General features: G+C 41.8%; 2 protein-coding genes across 3 annotated transcripts; both read left to right on the forward strand.

Annotated features, from left to right (window-relative positions):
• The first annotated feature begins 147 nt into the window (after nucleotides 1-147).
• Nucleotides 148-13,216, forward strand: tarbp1 (TAR (HIV-1) RNA binding protein 1). Of its 2 annotated transcripts, XM_016668472.1 has the most exons (30): nucleotides 148-1,646; nucleotides 1,785-1,802; nucleotides 2,348-2,445; nucleotides 2,538-2,607; nucleotides 2,914-3,062; nucleotides 3,177-3,229; nucleotides 3,326-3,423; nucleotides 3,500-3,635; nucleotides 3,715-3,811; nucleotides 4,283-4,372; nucleotides 4,469-4,616; nucleotides 4,721-4,984; nucleotides 5,392-5,489; nucleotides 5,588-5,746; nucleotides 5,826-6,052; nucleotides 6,155-6,398; nucleotides 6,499-6,687; nucleotides 6,788-6,987; nucleotides 7,072-7,143; nucleotides 7,265-7,385; nucleotides 8,189-8,299; nucleotides 8,391-8,540; nucleotides 8,625-8,711; nucleotides 8,796-8,998; nucleotides 9,085-9,166; nucleotides 9,254-9,425; nucleotides 9,521-9,706; nucleotides 9,995-10,119; nucleotides 11,121-11,257; nucleotides 12,603-13,216. In XM_016668472.1, the coding sequence occupies exons 1-30, from the start codon at nucleotides 713-715 to the stop codon at nucleotides 12,781-12,783; spliced, it is 4,899 nt and encodes a 1,632-aa protein (XP_016523958.1). In that variant the 5' UTR covers nucleotides 148-712; the 3' UTR covers nucleotides 12,784-13,216. The 2 variants fall into 2 exon arrangements, with proteins under 2 accessions (XP_016523958.1, XP_007546242.1); XM_007546180.2 differs by lacking the exon at nucleotides 1,785-1,802 and having other exon boundaries at nucleotides 149-1,646.
• A 111-nt stretch (nucleotides 13,217-13,327) lies between these two features.
• LOC103134186 (5-hydroxytryptamine receptor 1D) lies at nucleotides 13,328-16,462 on the forward strand. The gene is made up of 3 exons (XM_016668473.1): nucleotides 13,328-13,641; nucleotides 14,871-15,031; nucleotides 15,132-16,462. The coding sequence occupies exons 1-3, from the start codon at nucleotides 13,494-13,496 to the stop codon at nucleotides 16,416-16,418; spliced, it is 1,596 nt and encodes a 531-aa protein (XP_016523959.1). The 5' UTR covers nucleotides 13,328-13,493; the 3' UTR covers nucleotides 16,419-16,462.
• Nucleotides 16,463-17,663: the final 1,201 nt, after the last annotated feature.

A 17,663-nucleotide genomic window follows, 5' to 3' on the forward strand; every position in this document is an offset into this window, starting at 1 on the left:
TTAATATTTTAATATTCTAAGTGTAGAGAACATAGAATATTAGATTTTGCCGCATTCTGTAAACGTAATGTGGCAAAATCTTTAATTTTTTTTTTAAATGTATCACTGTTGTGAACTGCATGTGACCCATAGAAAAGAATTTAACAGATGCACATATATTTGCTAAATTAGAATTAAGTTCAGATGACGCACAAATACCTTTTGAAAATAACATCTATGCAGACATTAAACATATTCTTCAGTAAGCTCAATTTCCTCTTCATTAATGTTTATTTTAATGGTTTGATGTAATATTCTAATTTAAATCTCATGTTAGCTTTAAGAAAAAAAAAATCCTCATAACTAGCAGACGTCAATCGTTATGTCTGCTTCTCAATAATCAAATTGAATCGCTCATTTCATACAGGTATGTGCAAAAAAAAAAACAGTACATGGTGAAAACACGAGCTTAAATATTTTTAAATGTCTTAATACAGTTAAAATACCAAGGAACACATCAGCAGTTGTTTACATAATTTATAGATGAAAATGTTTATTTGGTGAACTGCGAAATTACGCGAACGTTTCATTTCACTCTCGCGAGAATTCCGGATTACGTTTACGGAAGTTTACATTCTTATTGGGAAAACGTGCAGTCTGTGCCATTTGTCTGCTAAAAAGCCGGTTGTCGTATCTTTTACATGCTTGGCACTATCATCCTAACTCATAAACAATGTCTTCCGCTTTGATTCAGGCGATACTGAGCAGCTCTCCTAATTACGATACTTTGTTTGAATCTCTGTGCTGGCCGGAGGATTCGTGGCCGCAGACGGAGCGTGTTGAGGCGCTCACTGCTCTCATCGAAGCTCTAGGACCGTTTCTGACCGACTCGGACTCGGTTCAGACTCCACTGACGGGTGTAAACAGAAGAGGCATTCGTGACAAAATTGAGTCGGTCATTTGGTCGAAATGTCTGCCATTTCTTTGCAGACTCTCAGCAGAAGCGAGGGATGGTACGCGCTGCAGAGAGAGCACAGCCACCGTCTGCAGATTGCTCGGTGTCTCCGTGGGTGTGTGCGGGGGAAACGTGCGGACTAGAGTGGTTTCATCAATCCTGCCGTCGTTACAGCGGATGTCAGAGGAGGAGCCGCTTACGCCGGGGACTCTCAGTGTGCAGGTTGCTGCTGAAGTCCTGGCTGCTCTCATGCCTCTTCTGTCAGCGGATGAAGAACTCACACTCGAGACTTTAAACTGTGCGCTGTCCTCTGTCAGATCACTCCCCGATTACCTGGTATCCAAAGTAATGGTCAGGATCATTTTAACTTCGCTCAGTTGCTGCAGCGATGCGAGGTCCAACATCATCCTCAAGCGCATCCTGGATGATGTTTGCAGCTGGCACTCCACGGAGCGAACACCGGTGGTCACAGAGAGGACGCTGCTGTGTTTGACCGTCCTGTCAGACCACCTCCTGAAATCTCACACCCCCGGCTCCGCCGGGTGCCGCGAGGCCGACCCACGTCTGCGTCCTCAGTTCTGGATAATTTGTCAGGACGGACTGACGCACAGGGACAGCGTGTCACGCAAGAGGGCTCTGTACCTGTTGAAAAGATGCGCAGCATTATCCGAAGAGGATGGCTTTGATTCCCGTTCTTCTACATCAGAGGATGGTAACATACAGAATATCCATTCAGCTTTTGTTCATATTTTTGTCAAAATCACATGCTAATAAGTTATGCGACGTATTTGTTTTTTTGGGGGGGGGGGTTTTGTTTGTTTTTTGGCTTTTCACGCAAAACATCATGGAGAAAAAAATCTGGAAGCAGGTAAAATAGAAAGACATTTAACTTATAAAAATGAAATACTTTCACCGATTAAATCACCTATAGCAACAGTGGAAAAGGCAGCGTTTTCTTGTTGGGCCTCTGCAGTTGAGGAAGGGGATATATATATTTTTCAGTGTATTTAAAGCTCAGCTGGTGAAGATTCAGTTGGAATACTCTGCAGTAAGGTCTACATTTTGCATTTTAAAAAGTGGCAGAAATGTTTTTCTCACATAGTTAAGCTATTTTACTTGAATAGAAAAGTTATTTGCAAAAGCAACAGGCTGGCCTTACAACACAAAAAAAATCAAGTGTACCTTTTCTGACTTTCTTTTTTGACTTTCTGACTTTCTTGACTTAAGTCAAGAAAGTATATATATATATATATATATATAAACAGGCAGCAAAACAGGTAGATTTTTTTCTCTATTTGTACATCCACCTTTCAGCAGACAATATGTTTTTCTACATAATCGATGTAAGTAACACAAAGTACTCGCATCTTTGAGAATGGCATGCGATTGGCTAAAAAAAATGTTCTTTTGCAGGAGAGACATTATTTAAATGGACCCCCAGCAAAAGCAAACCGCTGAGGGAGTTCTGGGAGGATTACACTCTGGTGATGGAAACGCTGGAGGAGAATCAGGTAGAAAGTTCTACAGAGTTGTTGTCTCACAGCCTTTTTGAGACGTTATAATACAAACAATGCTCGGCCTCTCCCTGCATCCCTCTTTGCAGGTTCATGTTGTTCGGCCAGTTTTAAACAGAATTGACACGTTAATCCAAGCAACAGTGAATGATAGTGAAGGTAAGCTTTAATTGTTTAAATGTTGCGTCATCTTTGGACAAAAGATGATTATTCATTATTGTATGTATCAAGTTTTGCCTAATGCTAGGAGTGCGCTATTCTTAACGAGCTAAGGCTAATAAAAATAAAAACTTGAAATGTTTTGTCAATAATTCTTTGTTGCTTTCTTGAAGGTTCTAAGCAAAAATCAAGTCTGCATTTCTAAAACCTTTAATCTATTGATGTAATCATGAAAGATTTTAAAAACATCTAACATGCATCAACACTATAGTGAGCTAACTCTGAGTTTGTTGACCGGTGCTGCAGGGTCAGGCCTGTTCCACCCGTCCTGGCTGCTGTGTGTGTACCAGCGCATGTTCCACAGTGAGAATAAATCCTTAATGAGAGAAGGAGTGTGCCATCTGCTTCAGCTGCAGGTTCTTCAGCAGCCGGCCTTTGCAGCGGCCTTTTCTCAGGTGCACAGTGTATTTGCTGCAAGGCAACTCAAGTCATCATATGTCACATAAATAATTTCCTTTTCTTTCTTTCCTTACATTTAAAATCCGTCTTTTGATGCATTGCTCTTGCAGTTTGTCGTGGGTTCCTTTATGAATGTTCTGTCTGAAACGTCCCTTTTCTGTAGGTGAGTATTTAAATTTGTCTTGTTTTCTTCAAGTTCTGGAGATTATGTCACTGGTTTCATATTAGTTTTATCTAACTCAGCCTCTGTCAAATATAGATCACCAGGGCAGAGTGTAGGAGACTGTCCTGAGCTGGCGGTTAAACTCCAGGTCTTCCTGGTCTCCTTCTTCACAAGCCTGCCATCGGAGGACAGAGGTGCAGCTGGGAAACAAATACAAATCCATGAATCACATTTCATAATCTCTTTCTAGCTGTTGTGTTTGCTCTGCAGGTTGTGTTTTGTTTCAGCTGATTCAGCAGCTCAGCTCCAAGCACTGGTGTGCCGTGCCGCTCCTCTTTGTCTGTCAGGCTTTTTCACATCTCCCTCCAAGTCCTCTGCTGAAGATCAGCGGCCTATCTGCTCTGCGGTAAGTAATGAGGTTATCTTTGGACACGTTATTTTAGGCGATGAGACTGATTTTACAGTATTTGTGCCTTGCATTCTAGGGAGGTGCTGCGCTGCACCATGATCACTCATCAGGTTCTGCTAAGAGGAGCCGCACAGTGTTTTTTACTAAAGAGCGCCCTCTCTCTGACAGATGTGGTAAGATGAAGACGGTGATCAATTTAAAAAAAATAAAAAGCAATATCCTTAAAATAATTATGGTTGTATGAGAAACGTAATTTGAAATAAATAAATAAATGGCTGTTACAGTTTAAGACAAATATCGCAAGAAATCCTTTTGGTAGGTAGTGGTTGTTTTGACATTTTAGGAGCTGATGCAGTTAGAAAGAAAAAACTTATGCGAAAAAAATAAACTTTCACAGTCCTGATAACTATGAGGACATCAGTCATTATTTTAAGTCAGTTGTGAAAACGCATGGTTAAAACTCTGAAAATTAAATTTTAAACCAAGTGTAAATATTTGCTGGCGCTAATAAATATAATGCACAAGCAAGTTTCACTGCCTTCCATATTATGTGTACTAGTCATATTGGGTACTTAGAAAAATCCAACTAAGTTTTAAGTTGTTTTTTTTTTGTTTGTTTGTTTGTTTGTTTTTTTATATAACAGAGTGAAGTGACTGTAGACGACATGTTTAGTTTCCTGATGCATTTTCGTGCCGATGAGTCTTTGTGTAGGGGGACAGAGCTATGGAATGAGGTTTGCTCCTTACACACACATGCACTCTTAAGTATATTCAAATACTGTATTACAACAGTTGCAACAACTGATTATCACTTCATGTACTTGTGACAGTTGTGCATCTGGTTGTCGGAACATGAATGCAGTTTCAAGTCCAGAATTCTGGAGGGCGATTTCACCGATGATCCCACACGAAAAGAAACCATTAGAGCCTATGTTCAACAAGAGGTGCTTGCTTATCTTCGCGTTCCAGCAAGCACAGGCGAGTCTGGTGTGGGAGTGTTTTCGATACAGAGAAGAATTGTATCTGTAGATGTGATGTATTTGCATGTGATTCTTATCAGAGTCAGTTTCCCTGTCACACAGGTCAGGCAGAACGGCTACCTGACTCTAGAGAGGCTGATAAGCTGGCAAGAGCCCTTCTGTTGTGTGTGGACATGGAGAGGAGGCGACTGGGAGGAGAAACCGGTGAAATTCTGGGTTCACTTCTGTCTCCGCTACTGGACACCCTGAGCAGAGTCTACGCCAACATCTACCTGCCTGTCCGTAAGAGTGACAAGAGCCTGCAGCTCCTGCTTAGACTGCTGCAGCTTGGGACGAAGCCTTGTGGTCAGCAAAAAGAAGTGGAAGGTTTGCATTGAAGCTCTGCTCAAATCTTCCCCTATAAATGAATTCAATTTATACATAGATTTAATTCATTTAAAGAAGACTTAGAGACTCTTTCCTGTCTTTTTTTCTTAGTGTTCTAGAAAATACAATTTATTTGATGGGCTGCAAAGTAAAAATCATTTACAAAACCTTTTAGCACTCCAAAGTGCAAAGTACTTCTCTTAGAGTGACGACAGGTAAAATATCACAAAAATTCTCGCTAACACTAAAAAGTAGGCACCATTCATTCTGGCCCCTTAACTGTTTTTGTCAAAACTTTACTGTTAAATGTGTCAAAGAAATACAGTCGGAACTTCATAATAAATAAGAGTAAAAACACAAGAAGACATTTTGGTTTGCACTTGTTACGCCTTATGTTTGTTTCACAGAGGATGAGGTGATGTTTGCCATTGAGCAAACCTTTCTTAAACATGTCAATCCAGTCCAGGATTTTATCCTGAGGAGGCTGTGTGGGGAGCTGCAGGAGGTAATCAGGAAGAAAAGCATTCTGCATCACTGTCCAATTACAAAGAAGCACTCCTGGACAAGAACTCAAATGTCTGCACATGCTTTATTCTTTGACAGCTCTTTGACGTTGAACGGGCCGAGCTGTATCTGAGTGTCCTGAGGCAGCTGGTCGTTATGTGCAGCTCTTCGTCTCGCTGCCCCAAGAACATCCAGCAGTTCGCGTTTCCCAAACTCATAAAGTACAGCCTTTCAGTTTTGCTTGAGCCAGCCCAACAGGTATACATTTAAATATATGTGCTCATCATCAGATTTGCTGCTCTGAAGTTAAGCAAAGACTGTTTTGTGTTTGTCTTAGGTCCCATTTGTGGCCAATCAGGTGTCCAAGGCTGTCAGTATGGCGTCTATGGCTGCTGTGTGTGAGCTCTTGCAGCAAGGAGGAATTAGTATGAGAGCAGATACTGCTTCTGCCCTGAAGTCCATGAATGATTATTTCTGCACTTTGAAGAATTCCTCACAGTGTCAGTCATCTCTCGGAAACATTAACAAATCCTTGATGAAACCACAGCTATTAGGTAGTTCAAGGTTTGTGGAGACTCCATACTGAACTGAAGAATATATATTCAGTACTGCGGTACCATGATAAAAAAAAAATATTATTATTTTTTTTTTTTTGGGGGGGGGTAGTGACCTTGAAGCCCAAAGCCTTCTGCAACAGGACTGGGGACGCATTGCTGCCAACTTCTTGCGGGACCAGTGGATTTGTCTAAACTTCCTGATTAGGACTGTAGGGATTTCAACATCTGTAGAACTTTCCCAAGTGCCCGAGACCCTCGGAGCTGCTCTGAGTTGCAGCGTTGAGGCCCTGGCTCTGCTGCCCAGTGACCTTGTGCTGCCCGTGCTAACCTTCATGAACACGCTGCTGCCACAAGTGCGTATCAGTTCAGCAAGAATGAGAAATTTAAGGACATGATCACACTAGGAAAGTTCTGAGGCTGACCTTCATTCTCATAATCTGTTTTTGATCATAGCTGGTGCACGATCAGGAGGATCTCTGTGTGCAGGCGGTCACTCTGAGTTGGGAGCTTGTACAGGGGCTTAGCACCAACGCTCATGACTTCTGGCCAGCACTAAAGGGCTTCGTCTCTATGGCCTTCCAGCACAAACTCCTGCAGCTGACACATGGTCAGGCTCCGATTCTCACGACTGCACTGAAAAAGGTTATCCACACAAAGACAAAGCAACTTTCCCCCGCTCGATATTTTCTATTTTCTGTGTTCAAGGTTCAACTCTATGATGGTGTTAAATGTTTGTGTTTAGATTTTCACAGACTGGTTGGAGCTGTCTCAGTCGAAGAGCGGTGTCTTCGGTGTGCTACTTCAGCACTGCTGTCAGACCTGGCTGCCCAATGACCCAGGCAGCAGGGATCAGGCTGCTGTTGTGTTCTCTAGTGTTTTTAACCACCTGGATATAGTCACTGAGGCCTGTGTTTATGGACCTGTGCTCAGGAGAGATCAACGGTTAATCAAAGCAACATTCCCTAGGCTTCTGTTCTTGTTCCTCAATGTTCTTTTAACGATATTGTTTTTTTTCATTTTTCAAAGACTCGTCCTGGACGTCCAGATATATGTAGAGCAACTTGGTGCAAAGTGTGCCGCTAATGCTGCTGTTGCAAGGTAAGCAACGTTTTGCCTCTATGGAGAACTAGCATCTGGCTTGTTAACTCACCAGATGCTGCGAGTTAACAAGATCACCACTAGAGGTCACTGTTGCTGATGTGCTGCTTTTGTTTCCCAGCGATATCAGGGATGATCAGCTGCCACGCACATGTGTGCTGACATTTCTTAGCCGCCTGGATCCTTCTGATCAGCAGCATCAGAGACTCATGGAGGATTTAGTGTTGGAGCTTATGAGAAAGGTACTAGTGGAACGTTGGGTGGATGGGAAAATGGACCAAGGCAGCATGCAAACATGAAAATCTTTTTTTTTTTCACCTCAAATATTATTTTAATATTGAAATAGTCATTTTTGAGAAATATGAATATAAACACAACAATCTACAACGTGCTCAGCAAAAGTGTTTAACAGGAGATATGTAAGAACACAAAAAAACAATTTAGTTTGATTATTTATTAGTTATATGTTGAGTTTAAAGTAAAACTAATCTAAAAATTGCTAAACAAATTGCCACTCTTGATAATAAATAAATGTAAGTAAAGCATATTTTAAGTTAGACATGAAACACTGAACTGGCAATACATGACATCCTTATTTCCTGTGGTAGAAATTCAGCAGTCCATTTTTCACCAAACTGGAAAAGAGAAGCAGGAAGATAAACGGGTTATGATTTCCGTAAGCCAGAAAATGGCTACAAGAAAATTGCTACAGTGCTTTGAAAAAGGAATTGGTAAATTTTCAGATTTGTTGTGCTTTGTTTATTTTTGACACATTTTACTGTCAGTAAAAGATGAAATACAAAATGCAAGTGAAATTAAACTCAGCTCGGGTTAGTCACAGTAATTAGTTATTTAACAAAGGAAGGCACATTGGGCCAGGTTAATTTAGATAGCTTTTTTTTTCCATTTAATAAATAAAAACAGCTTTTTGTATTTGCTGTGTAATATTTGAAATTGCAGTTTTACTGATTTATTTGTGCCATAAATGCATGAACTACTTCAGCCAACGCAGTTCACACCATTTCTCTCAACCCCATCTCCACAGGACAACCTCATATCAAAGTCCAAAGTCCGTTACTATGGTAACTCCCTGCAGCATCGGGTCAAAAACAGAGCATGGCAAACACTGCTGCTGTTGCTTCCCAAACTCAAAGAGGTGAGTTAAAAAGACGTTTACTGACAGTTTTCCCTGAAACGAACAGATTCTAGAATAAAATCTGAGCGTCGTGTTGCGTCTGCGCCCGCAGGAATTTGTTGCCACTCTGGTGAACCACGTCTTTGAAGCTGGGTTTTGCAGCAACCAAGCCTCAGTGAAGTACCTGATTGAATGGATGATGATTCTTATTCTTGTCAAGTATCCGCATCACATTGACAAATTCTGGAGCTGCTTCAACTTTGTGAGCTCATCTTCTACTTATATGGTTGAACAAATAAAAGTAAAACGTCAGAGAGCCATATTTTTTAAATGTTGTATTGCGCAGGATCACGAAAAGACAAAGACGAGCATCTGCACCTTCCTGTCTGTCCTGGTTCACTTCAGTGTCATCGTTCCACATGTTGAGGATAAGGTAACTCTCTTTAGCTTTCCATATTCTAGTGTCATTCCTAAATATTTATGGACAGCTTTTGTTTTTCATTGTTTCTGTTAAAAGGTCGGGCAGCTGCGTAGAGCCCTGGACGTCATCCTGCAGTCGTGTTTCAATCACAACTTCAGCGTGCGCCTGTATGCGTTACTGGCATTGAAGAAGGTGTGGAGCCTCGCAGAGGAGGAGGAAGAGGATGATGAAGCTTTCAAGGGGCTGTCTTCTGTGGTGACAGCCTGTCTGAACCAGGCCGAGGCCATGCAGAGCACCGGGTTAGATGCAAACAGCTGCAGCAATAGCGTGTTCCAATGCACATAATGAGCTTATTCAAAGATGGTTTTTGCCGTTTTTCTCTAAGAAACGCCAGCAAGAACTGGCTGAGGATTCAGGGACACTTCTTTTTCGGAGCCTTTCATCCCATCAGGGATTACAGCATGGAGGTGGGTTCATTGTTCTGCGAACACATAAGGTCTGCTGAAGCACAGTTACACAAATCAACTGTTTTCCTTTTTTTGTTTGTCTTCTAGACCATATTTCACATTTTTCCCAGTCTGTCAGAGTTGGCCGACGATGAGTGGATCCCACCGTGGAAGTTCGAAAAGCTGTCATTCTTCCCTGAAAGTCTGTTAATCCCGTTGAGGAATTCTGCTCCTGAGTTGGGCCAGCTCCAGGCTGGAGATTGGGTCCAGCAAGACCAAAGTACAGAGACGTTTCTCTCAGCAGGAGTAGCTAATCCATGAGGCTAGCACATCTTATCCTTACTGTGTGTGTTTGTGTAATGTCATATTTCCCAGGCGAGCAGGATAAAGAGGAGCGCTGGTCTGAGGTGCAGAAGAAGATCACACCCTGGAGGTCAGGGGTCAACGATCAGGAACCCGAACTGAAGCTGGTTCCGGCTCAGCGGGCAGCTCGGCTGGGCAAACAGCACGGCACCCTGCTGGTGGTGGCCTCCTTGATTGACAAGCCCACTAATTTAGGAGGTTTGTGTCTAAATATCATTTTTAAACCTTATCACATATACTACATTGGGTCTGGGCTTTGACTGAGCCATTCTAATGTGTGAGTATTTTTGATCCAAACCGTTTTAGTGGAGCTCTGGCTGTATGTTTCGGGTCGCTGTCCTACTAGAAGGCTAACCTCTGCACCAGTCCCAAGTTTTTTTGTAGCTTTTGAAATGTTCCCCACAGCATGATGCTGCCACCATCATGTTGAGTGAAATTACATGAAACAGACTTAAATTTTTTGACTTGTTGCTGTTGTTGTTTCAGGTCTCTGCAGAACATGTGAGATATTTGGGGCGAGCGGTCTGGTTCTGGACAGTCTGCACCATCTCAATGACAAACACTTCCAGTCCCTGAGTGTTTCAGCTGAGCTTTGGCTTCCTTTGCTAGAGGTGAATTGTGGAATTTACATTTGCTGAGGATTAAAATACAGTGACCATCAAAAGTATTAATAGCTCTCCCACATTACAGCCACAATTTTAGATTTCAGTGATAACACACTGACGGAGGTTTGTTTTTTTATTTTTTATTTTTTGCAAATGCTGATCTTAATAGTGTGATCATTTTTATTCACCTTCACTGAGTTTAGACTTTGTAAAACCACCTTTAGCTACAATTAGAGCTCCATTTAAAAATATATATATGTCTCTATTTGCTTTGCTCAGCTGAAGAAACAGATGTTCTTTGTAAAACTCTGCAAACTCATTGAGATTAAATGGAGAATATTTATGAACCGCAATTTTAAAAATTAGCAACACATTTTCCGTTTTATTTGGATCTGGCCTTTGACTTAATCATCTATATTACCTGTGATGTAAACTATTACATTGCAGCTCCGGCTGTTTATTTATGGTTATCCTGCTGGAGCGTTGACCTTCACCATAGTTTTAGGTCTTTTGAAGCCTTTAAAATTTGATGCTGCCACCATCTCCAAATATAGCTTGTTGTTCTTAACCCAGATTTCTAATCCTTCAGATTGGTTTTCTCTAAAGTTTTCTAAAAGCAGTTATTGTGAACCGAGTAGAAACTTCACATAGTTTGGATCAGGTTGTATTTTTAGAGTAAGTTGGGTTTGAATTGTAAAAAAAAAAAAAGAAAGAAAGTTTGTGGATGAAATGTAAAAAGATAAATAAATAAAAAACAAGTTCATGGTGTGTGAATGTTTTTGAAAAGCTTAGTGTAGATAAAGAGGAAATCCCAGTAGGGAGATAACGCATACAAAAGTAATAACCATTCTGAATGATTGTTACACTGTGTGAACCCTGATTTACTGCAGTCCATATCTGTGTGCTGTTTTGCTGCGTGTTGAACTTTTGTGCTGTTTTTAAGTTCTGCAGATGCTTTACAGTTTGATGGTTTATTTCATTTCCAACATTCCTCTGTTTTCCTTCAGGTGAAGCCCGTGGAGCTCACTCATTTCCTCCAGGTAAAGAAGAGCGAAGGTTACTGCATCGTCGGAGTGGAGCAGACTGCCAATAGTCAGAAGCTCCAGGACTTCAAGTTCCCTGAAAAAACTCTGCTACTTCTGGGGTAGGAGGGCACCAAGAACATTACATTTTAAAAAGGGGTCAGAGTTCTGTTTTTTTCCATCGGAGCAGCCACCGGTCTCTGTCTTCCACGCCCTTGTGGGTCTCTTAGTGCTGAAGCCGAGAGCTGACAAGGCTATTTTAGTGTCCTCTCACCCGTTAAGTTGTCGCCCCCGTGGGGGTTTTGCTCCCCTCCTTCGCCGTGTCTACCTGTCGGGGCATGCTGGTCTATAATTGGCTGTTCCTGAGGGAAGCGAAGGATAGGAATTACTCAAAATGACACAATGAGCATGATTACAAGAGTCACTTCTATAATCTGTTACAGCCACTAGTTTGGTCACCAAATTTTCTTTCATGTAGCGGCTGCATACAGCTGGAACATGAGTGGCATATAGTGGCACTCGTGAAGCAGAGGGAGAACAGTATCAGTCCGCTTTAGGCGTGCCAGTTTGTTTTCTTCAGTTCAAACATGGAAGCTGTGGTGTTGGCATAAGGGTCTCATGTGTAAACTCGCACTTTAATGCTCTCACAGCTGCGCTCTACTCTGCACATCATGGCCTGGCTCTAATTTCCCATCAGCCTCTGTATTGTCTCAGCCACTTGCCCTCCAGATGAATGTAACCCATCAACAAGTGTTTCCTCGCTGCGGGACCGACTGCCGAGATTAAACGCCAGGCGCTTATTACCCTTTTATGTTTACTTAGCGCGGCCGATATGGGCCAGCGTGCGTTCTCACTTTATTACAGTTTGTTTTGCTCTTGGAATTAAACTAATAAATCGGCTTCATAAAGAGCTCAATTTTAATTTCAACAATGACTACTACAGGTGTGCTTGACTGGGAATTTACATTTTGTAAAATTACTAACTTCAGCATGTATTATTGGGGTGTTCTGGGATTGACCAACACCAAGTGGTGCATCGTTATGAAGTGGAATAATAAATATGTATTGTTTTTTGAAAGTATTAATAGGAGAGTGTGGACAGCAATTTTTAAGCCGTTTTGTTTTATGGTCAAATTGACTCGGTTTCTTAATTGGTGATTCTAAATGCAGTTGGTTGCACTGGATTTTATTTAGGGTGACAAACAAAAAACGGCAAATGGTCTGCTTTGTAAAACGCCTTATCAAGTCTGAGGACTTCACAGCGTTTCCACTACAATCAGTCATTCGCCCATCATGCAACTTAATTGTATTAAAGTATTTTAGAAATTTTTTTGTTGAAGCTTCATGTTTATTATTAAGAGTTTGTTCTTTTACTGTTGTTTTCAAAATGGTACCAAAACCCTGTTGGAGTTGAACTAAAGCTTTTTTCCCACGTTAAAACATTTAACACCTGTCTCCCTTTGACAGCAACGAGCGGGAAGGTATTCCTGCCAATCTGCTCCAGATGTTGGACGTGTGTGTGGAGATCCCTCAACAAGGCATCATCCGCTCACTCAATGTCCACGTGAGCGCTGCCCTGTTGATCTGGGAGTATACACGGCAGCACCTCATCGCCGGATCACAAGAAGTCTACTCGCAATGCGGCTGAAGAAGAAGAAGAAAAAGAAGAAGAGGAAAAAGAAGAAGATGGCAGCACAGCCAATGTCGAACCTGCCACAGATCCTAAACAAACTTACACACAGTTGGTGTGTTAGAGGACCGTCGGGACTTGCATGTTGTGTGTGACCCAGAGTCCTGTCAGGGTTCAGTCTGGTCAGCAGTCATTTTATGTTTTAATAAGATCCCTGTATGGGGGTCAGTTGTTTTATCTAAATATTGCTTATCATAAATGAACGGAGATTGTATCTGTGTTGGCAGAACTGCTGTGTAAGAAGCCAGGAAGTTGTTTATGGACTTTGTTCTAATTGCAAACTATGTAATATACCACTATATATATTAGTTTTTGCTAAATTGTTTTATGCTTTTTTTTTTCTAAACCAAGTCATACTTTTTAAAATCTAAAAAATAAACTATCCTTTTTTTCATACCTGACTTCATTTGCTTCCCTTCATCATAAAATGACTAATTATTAAGAAAACATTAAGAACCAAAACCTTGAAAGGGTTAAATAGTACATTCATGTTTGCATGTGTGTATTCTCCTCCCCCTTGCATTAAAAAAAAAAAAAAAACAGGCTGCTTTACCTGGAGATGGTCATTAGCTGGAGCGGATATGGGGCACGAGAGACGGCTTTTTCAAAGATGTAATGCTTTTCCATTCTTCAACATGTAAACGGGACAGTTCTATAGTTACAGTAGCATGGAGGATCAGGATGGCTTCAGGTCACCTCTGCAGGCTGCGGGGATCAACGCGAGCCGAACTGAAGGGACGGAGGACGGGTTGTCCAAACAGACCCGGCTGCTGCTGGAGGCTCTTCTGGTGATCATGTGTTTGGGCGCTGTCATAGGTACGACACTGACCTGTGGAAACCTAACTTTATGCTTGTAATACTTAAATGTTGCTTCCATTTTTATTTTTATACAGTTGATTGTTTTCAGACCAGTTTTTTTATTAATAGAAAATCAGTGCTTTAATTTGATCATTTTGCTCCAAGTCATTTTAGGAAACACAAACATTAAAATTGTGCCAGAAACTTTGAAGCTGTTACTTTTTATGTCATTTTTACTACTTCATTGTTGTTGGATCTTGTTCAGTATTAAGAAAATTCACAACTTCAAACATCAGTTTCTAACGAGAGTTAAGTGTCAATAGACTCAAAATATCAGTGCCAGTTACATGAGGGTCTGTGAAGTGGATATATATATATATATATTTTTTTAATTAATGTTGATGTTTTGAGCCAAAGTTGTTAAGGAGCCCATCCTCTGGACGAGAGGCAACCCCACATGAGCTGTTTCTGGACTCATTTTCTTATCTGGGCCGTCCTCTGTCAAGGTGTCCCAAATATTGTGAAGGAAACTTTAAGTGACTTTCTGCAGAATGTTAGTCTGTCCTGAATGTTGTTCAGATTAGAAGAGTGGTTTCTTTTCAGCCCTTTCTCAAACTAGGCCATTGCCTTTATGTGTGTGTGTAGAAATGATCACGCTGTTTCTAGAGCAAGCTCTGCATTGGTGGAAAAATCAATTCCTCATTTCAATCCTCTCTAGGAGATTCTCCACCACCGGTTAGACTTCTTGGGAACCCTAATACTCCCAACAAAGCAAATGAACTTCTCTCCTTGAAGTTATTGCCTAAATAGTTGATTTGGGTTCGATCTTACTGGCACCAATGATCTTACCCCTGAGGCTCTTTTGATGCAAAGTAATGGTGACAGCATCTATTTTCTTAGATGTAATGATTGACAAACGCAAAATGATTTTTATTGCACCTCCTCCCTTTTAAAACAACCATTCTGCCCCTCTGATTTCATCTGGTTGACAGAGTGATATCAGCTGGCCTGTCTTTATTAACACCAGCACCTCGTTAATAATAAGTTCATCGTTATCAGGTCAGAAACACACATATATATATATTATCAACGAGGCAGAATTGTGCTTCTACGGTTTGGGATGATTTCTAAACTTTTTTGTTTTTTGCTTTTCTTTCGTTTTTTGTTTTCTTTGTATTGCTGGTTAAAGTCCAGCCAACATGGCCTCTGAGTCGGGGTTTGAATCTCTACGATGTGTTTTTGTGCAGGCAATGTTCTTGTCATCGTTATTGTAGCGGCTACCAAGACCCTCCATGCAGTGACGTCTATCCTGATCCTGAACCTGGCCGTCAGTGACCTCCTGGTAGGCATTGGAGTCATGCCTTTTGTTGCTATGTCCATCATAAACACGGGATGGGTGCGTTGTCCTGTAAGCATTTTCTGTCCTGTTGCATTATGTTTTTTTTTTTTGTTTTTTTTTTTGGTTTAGGTGACCTTTAGTGATCCATTAACTCCGTCTCCCCTGCCAGGTTCTCTGTCTATATGTTGGGTACTCCTCCACTGTGTACTGCACAGTTTCTGTGCTCACACTGGCTGCTATTGCTCTGGACCGCTATTTCTCCATCATGGACTGCCTGCGCTACAGTTCCCGCTGCACCCTGTGGAGGACTTCTGCTGTGGTCCTGTGGATCTGGCTTCAGGCTCTGGTCATCTGCAGCCCTCCTCTGCTGGGCTGGAGCTCTGTCAGCTACGTGGTCCCCATGTATAACTGTGCAATCACCTGGGCCAGCACTGTCAGCTACACGGCCTTCATGGCCGCTCTGATCTATCTCATGCCTGCAGTGGTGATCCTCTTCTGCTATGCGAACATAATTAGGGTGGCACGGAGCCACGCCCGGAGGATTCACTCCCTGCAGGACTCCGTCCAGCGCAGCAGGTCCCCCTCTTGTCCAGCGGATTCATCCCACCAGAACTGCAGGAACCTCCATAGACCCTGGAGCGTTACATGTCACATGAACAATGAATTTGAGTCTCAAACCAGTAAACAGGGAGAGAACATCAGCCAGGCTGGTCGGGAAGCTGCAAAACAGCAGGGAAGCAAAGTGAGGGGTTTACTTTCCATCCTGGCTCAGAAAAACTCTCAGCCGTCCGATCCGAACCACCAGCAGCCGCATCACGGAGCACTGCGCCTCGTCCTGATCATCTCCGCTTTCCTCCTCTGCTGGACACCCTACATATGTGTGGCTCTGGTTCAGGCCACAGAAACTGCCATTACGGGCCAGTCCAGCCTTGTGCCAGACTCTGCCATCACCTTCTCCTACTGGCTGATGTTGCTCAACTCTGACGTCAATCCTTTGTTGTACGCTCTGCTTAGCCAGCGCTTCCAGATTGCTCTTCGGGGACTCTGGCACAGAATTAGAGCTCATCTGTGCAGCCTGTTTGGCACAGAATGGGAGGTCAGAGGAGATGGGGATGACGTCAGAATTACTGACCCATGCACGTTGACCACAGCCCATCCCAGTACACATGCCAGCACAGAGAGTTTGAACTGTGACAACTCAAAGCTCTCCTCCTCTGTTCTCACTGTTAGCACCGATTTCAAAAGCCACTCTGAGGTGTATCTTTGTAACGTGTGCCACCATGAAAACTCCCCCTCTGTGTTTCAGGATGCTGCTCGTGAGAAGACACACAATCTGCAGGTCCCTTCTCGTCCTCAAGAGGGCAGCAGACTTCCGTTCTCCGCTCTTACTAAGGAGCGGCAGGCCACTTTTTTCTATGGCCAGGTCACAGTGACAGTGGAGCATGATGTCTGTTAGTTATTTACTGTTGATTCTTAATAAACTGGAATATTATTGAAAAGGACATTTGTTTCAGTAGTTCAGTTCTAAAAGACATACTGATGCGCTAAAACATTTCTAAATTAAAATCTGTTTAGTGTGTAAAACCCAAAGCTCAGTTTCTCTGAAAATATATTAGTGCCCAAAGCCAAGAAGAAAGGATTTTTTTAAAATATTGAAATGACTTTGTACTGAAAAGTCTATCCATGTACTTTGTATTAAATGCACTCAGAGCTTGTCTTGCGTGACTTACTGCATCATTGCACTGTGGAAGGGAGGTGATCTGCTGTAAGGCCTTAAGGAAAACCAAGTTGATGTAATAACAGCCTTCAGTTTGTTTGCATCAATCTTACTCTTGACAACAAACTTTGGGGTTTAGGTTGAGTTGCTTGCCAATTAATCAGGAATACCATGTTCATTAAACCAGATGTTGGTACTTTTAGCAGTGTTAGCAGTATTGAGTTTATCAGCGGAGGGAATTCTGATGTGCTCTAAAGTTACCAGGTTATCGGGCTACACTAACTTTGAACTTGATTAAAGAAAAAAAAAACATTAGACCAACATAGGAAGATGACAGTTCCTCCATTCATTACTGACTGTGACAACTTCACACTGCCCCTCAAGCAACATAGACTCTGTGTTTCTCCACCTTTGCCATGATTTGAGCTGGGATTTCCTAAGGAGCTGATAAATTTAAATTCAGAAATGAAAAGAAGAAATACAGAAGTTGTAGCCTGGATGAATGTAGAGTCTTGAAAGAACTTACTGTTTTATAATCCTCTCAAGAATGAGGTTACGCTTGTGCATACAAGTTGTGAAGAGGCAGCTTCTTTATGTGTATCCTCCTTATGATGGGATTCAGTGACTGTTTGCTGCACAACTGTAAAGTCAGCAGTCTTTCCCATGATTGTGTTGGCAACAACATGGACAGAACTGTATTTTGGGTCTCTTTTCAAAATGCAACTGCGCTACAGTTGCGCTAAAGTCAATTACATTACTGATTACATCATTGACTTCCACTTGAATGATTGTGATGGCGAAAAAATTGTCCGAAAATGATAAAGTTTGCATTGTAATTTATCTTGTTCAACTAAGACAACCGTCTAAAATCCAAAGTAAGTTTTGCTCAATTTCCTCTTATAGTGTCATTTCAGAATTTTTTTAGGGGAAAAAAAAAAATAAAAAACTACTAAAAATAATCATGGAAATATGTCAAAATATTAT

The sequence above is a fragment of the Poecilia formosa genome, unplaced genomic scaffold (genome assembly GCF_000485575.1).
Source record: "Poecilia formosa unplaced genomic scaffold, Poecilia_formosa-5.1.2 Scaffold15, whole genome shotgun sequence".
NCBI lineage: Eukaryota > Metazoa > Chordata > Actinopteri > Cyprinodontiformes > Poeciliidae > Poecilia > Poecilia formosa.

What these genes read in the sequence shown, in the direction of transcription:
- tarbp1 (XM_016668472.1), top strand. Translation starts at nt 713, where the DNA reads ATGTCTTCCGCTTTGATTCAGGCGATACTGAGCAGCTCTCCTAATTAC. An exon ending in TTGCAGCGGCCTTTTCTCAG is followed by an intron (nt 3,063 to 3,176) that starts GTGCACAGTGTA and finishes TTGCTCTTGCAG; the next exon opens with TTTGTCGTGGGTTCCTTTAT. An exon ending in AAAACTCTGCTACTTCTGGG is followed by an intron (nt 11,258 to 12,602) that starts GTAGGAGGGCAC and finishes TCCCTTTGACAG; the next exon opens with CAACGAGCGGGAAGGTATTC.
- LOC103134186 (XM_016668473.1), top strand. Translation starts at nt 13,494, where the DNA reads ATGGAGGATCAGGATGGCTTCAGGTCACCTCTGCAGGCTGCGGGGATC. An exon ending in GTGTTTGGGCGCTGTCATAG is followed by an intron (nt 13,642 to 14,870) that starts GTACGACACTGA and finishes GTTTTTGTGCAG; the next exon opens with GCAATGTTCTTGTCATCGTT. An exon ending in CGGGATGGGTGCGTTGTCCT is followed by an intron (nt 15,032 to 15,131) that starts GTAAGCATTTTC and finishes CTCCCCTGCCAG; the next exon opens with GTTCTCTGTCTATATGTTGG.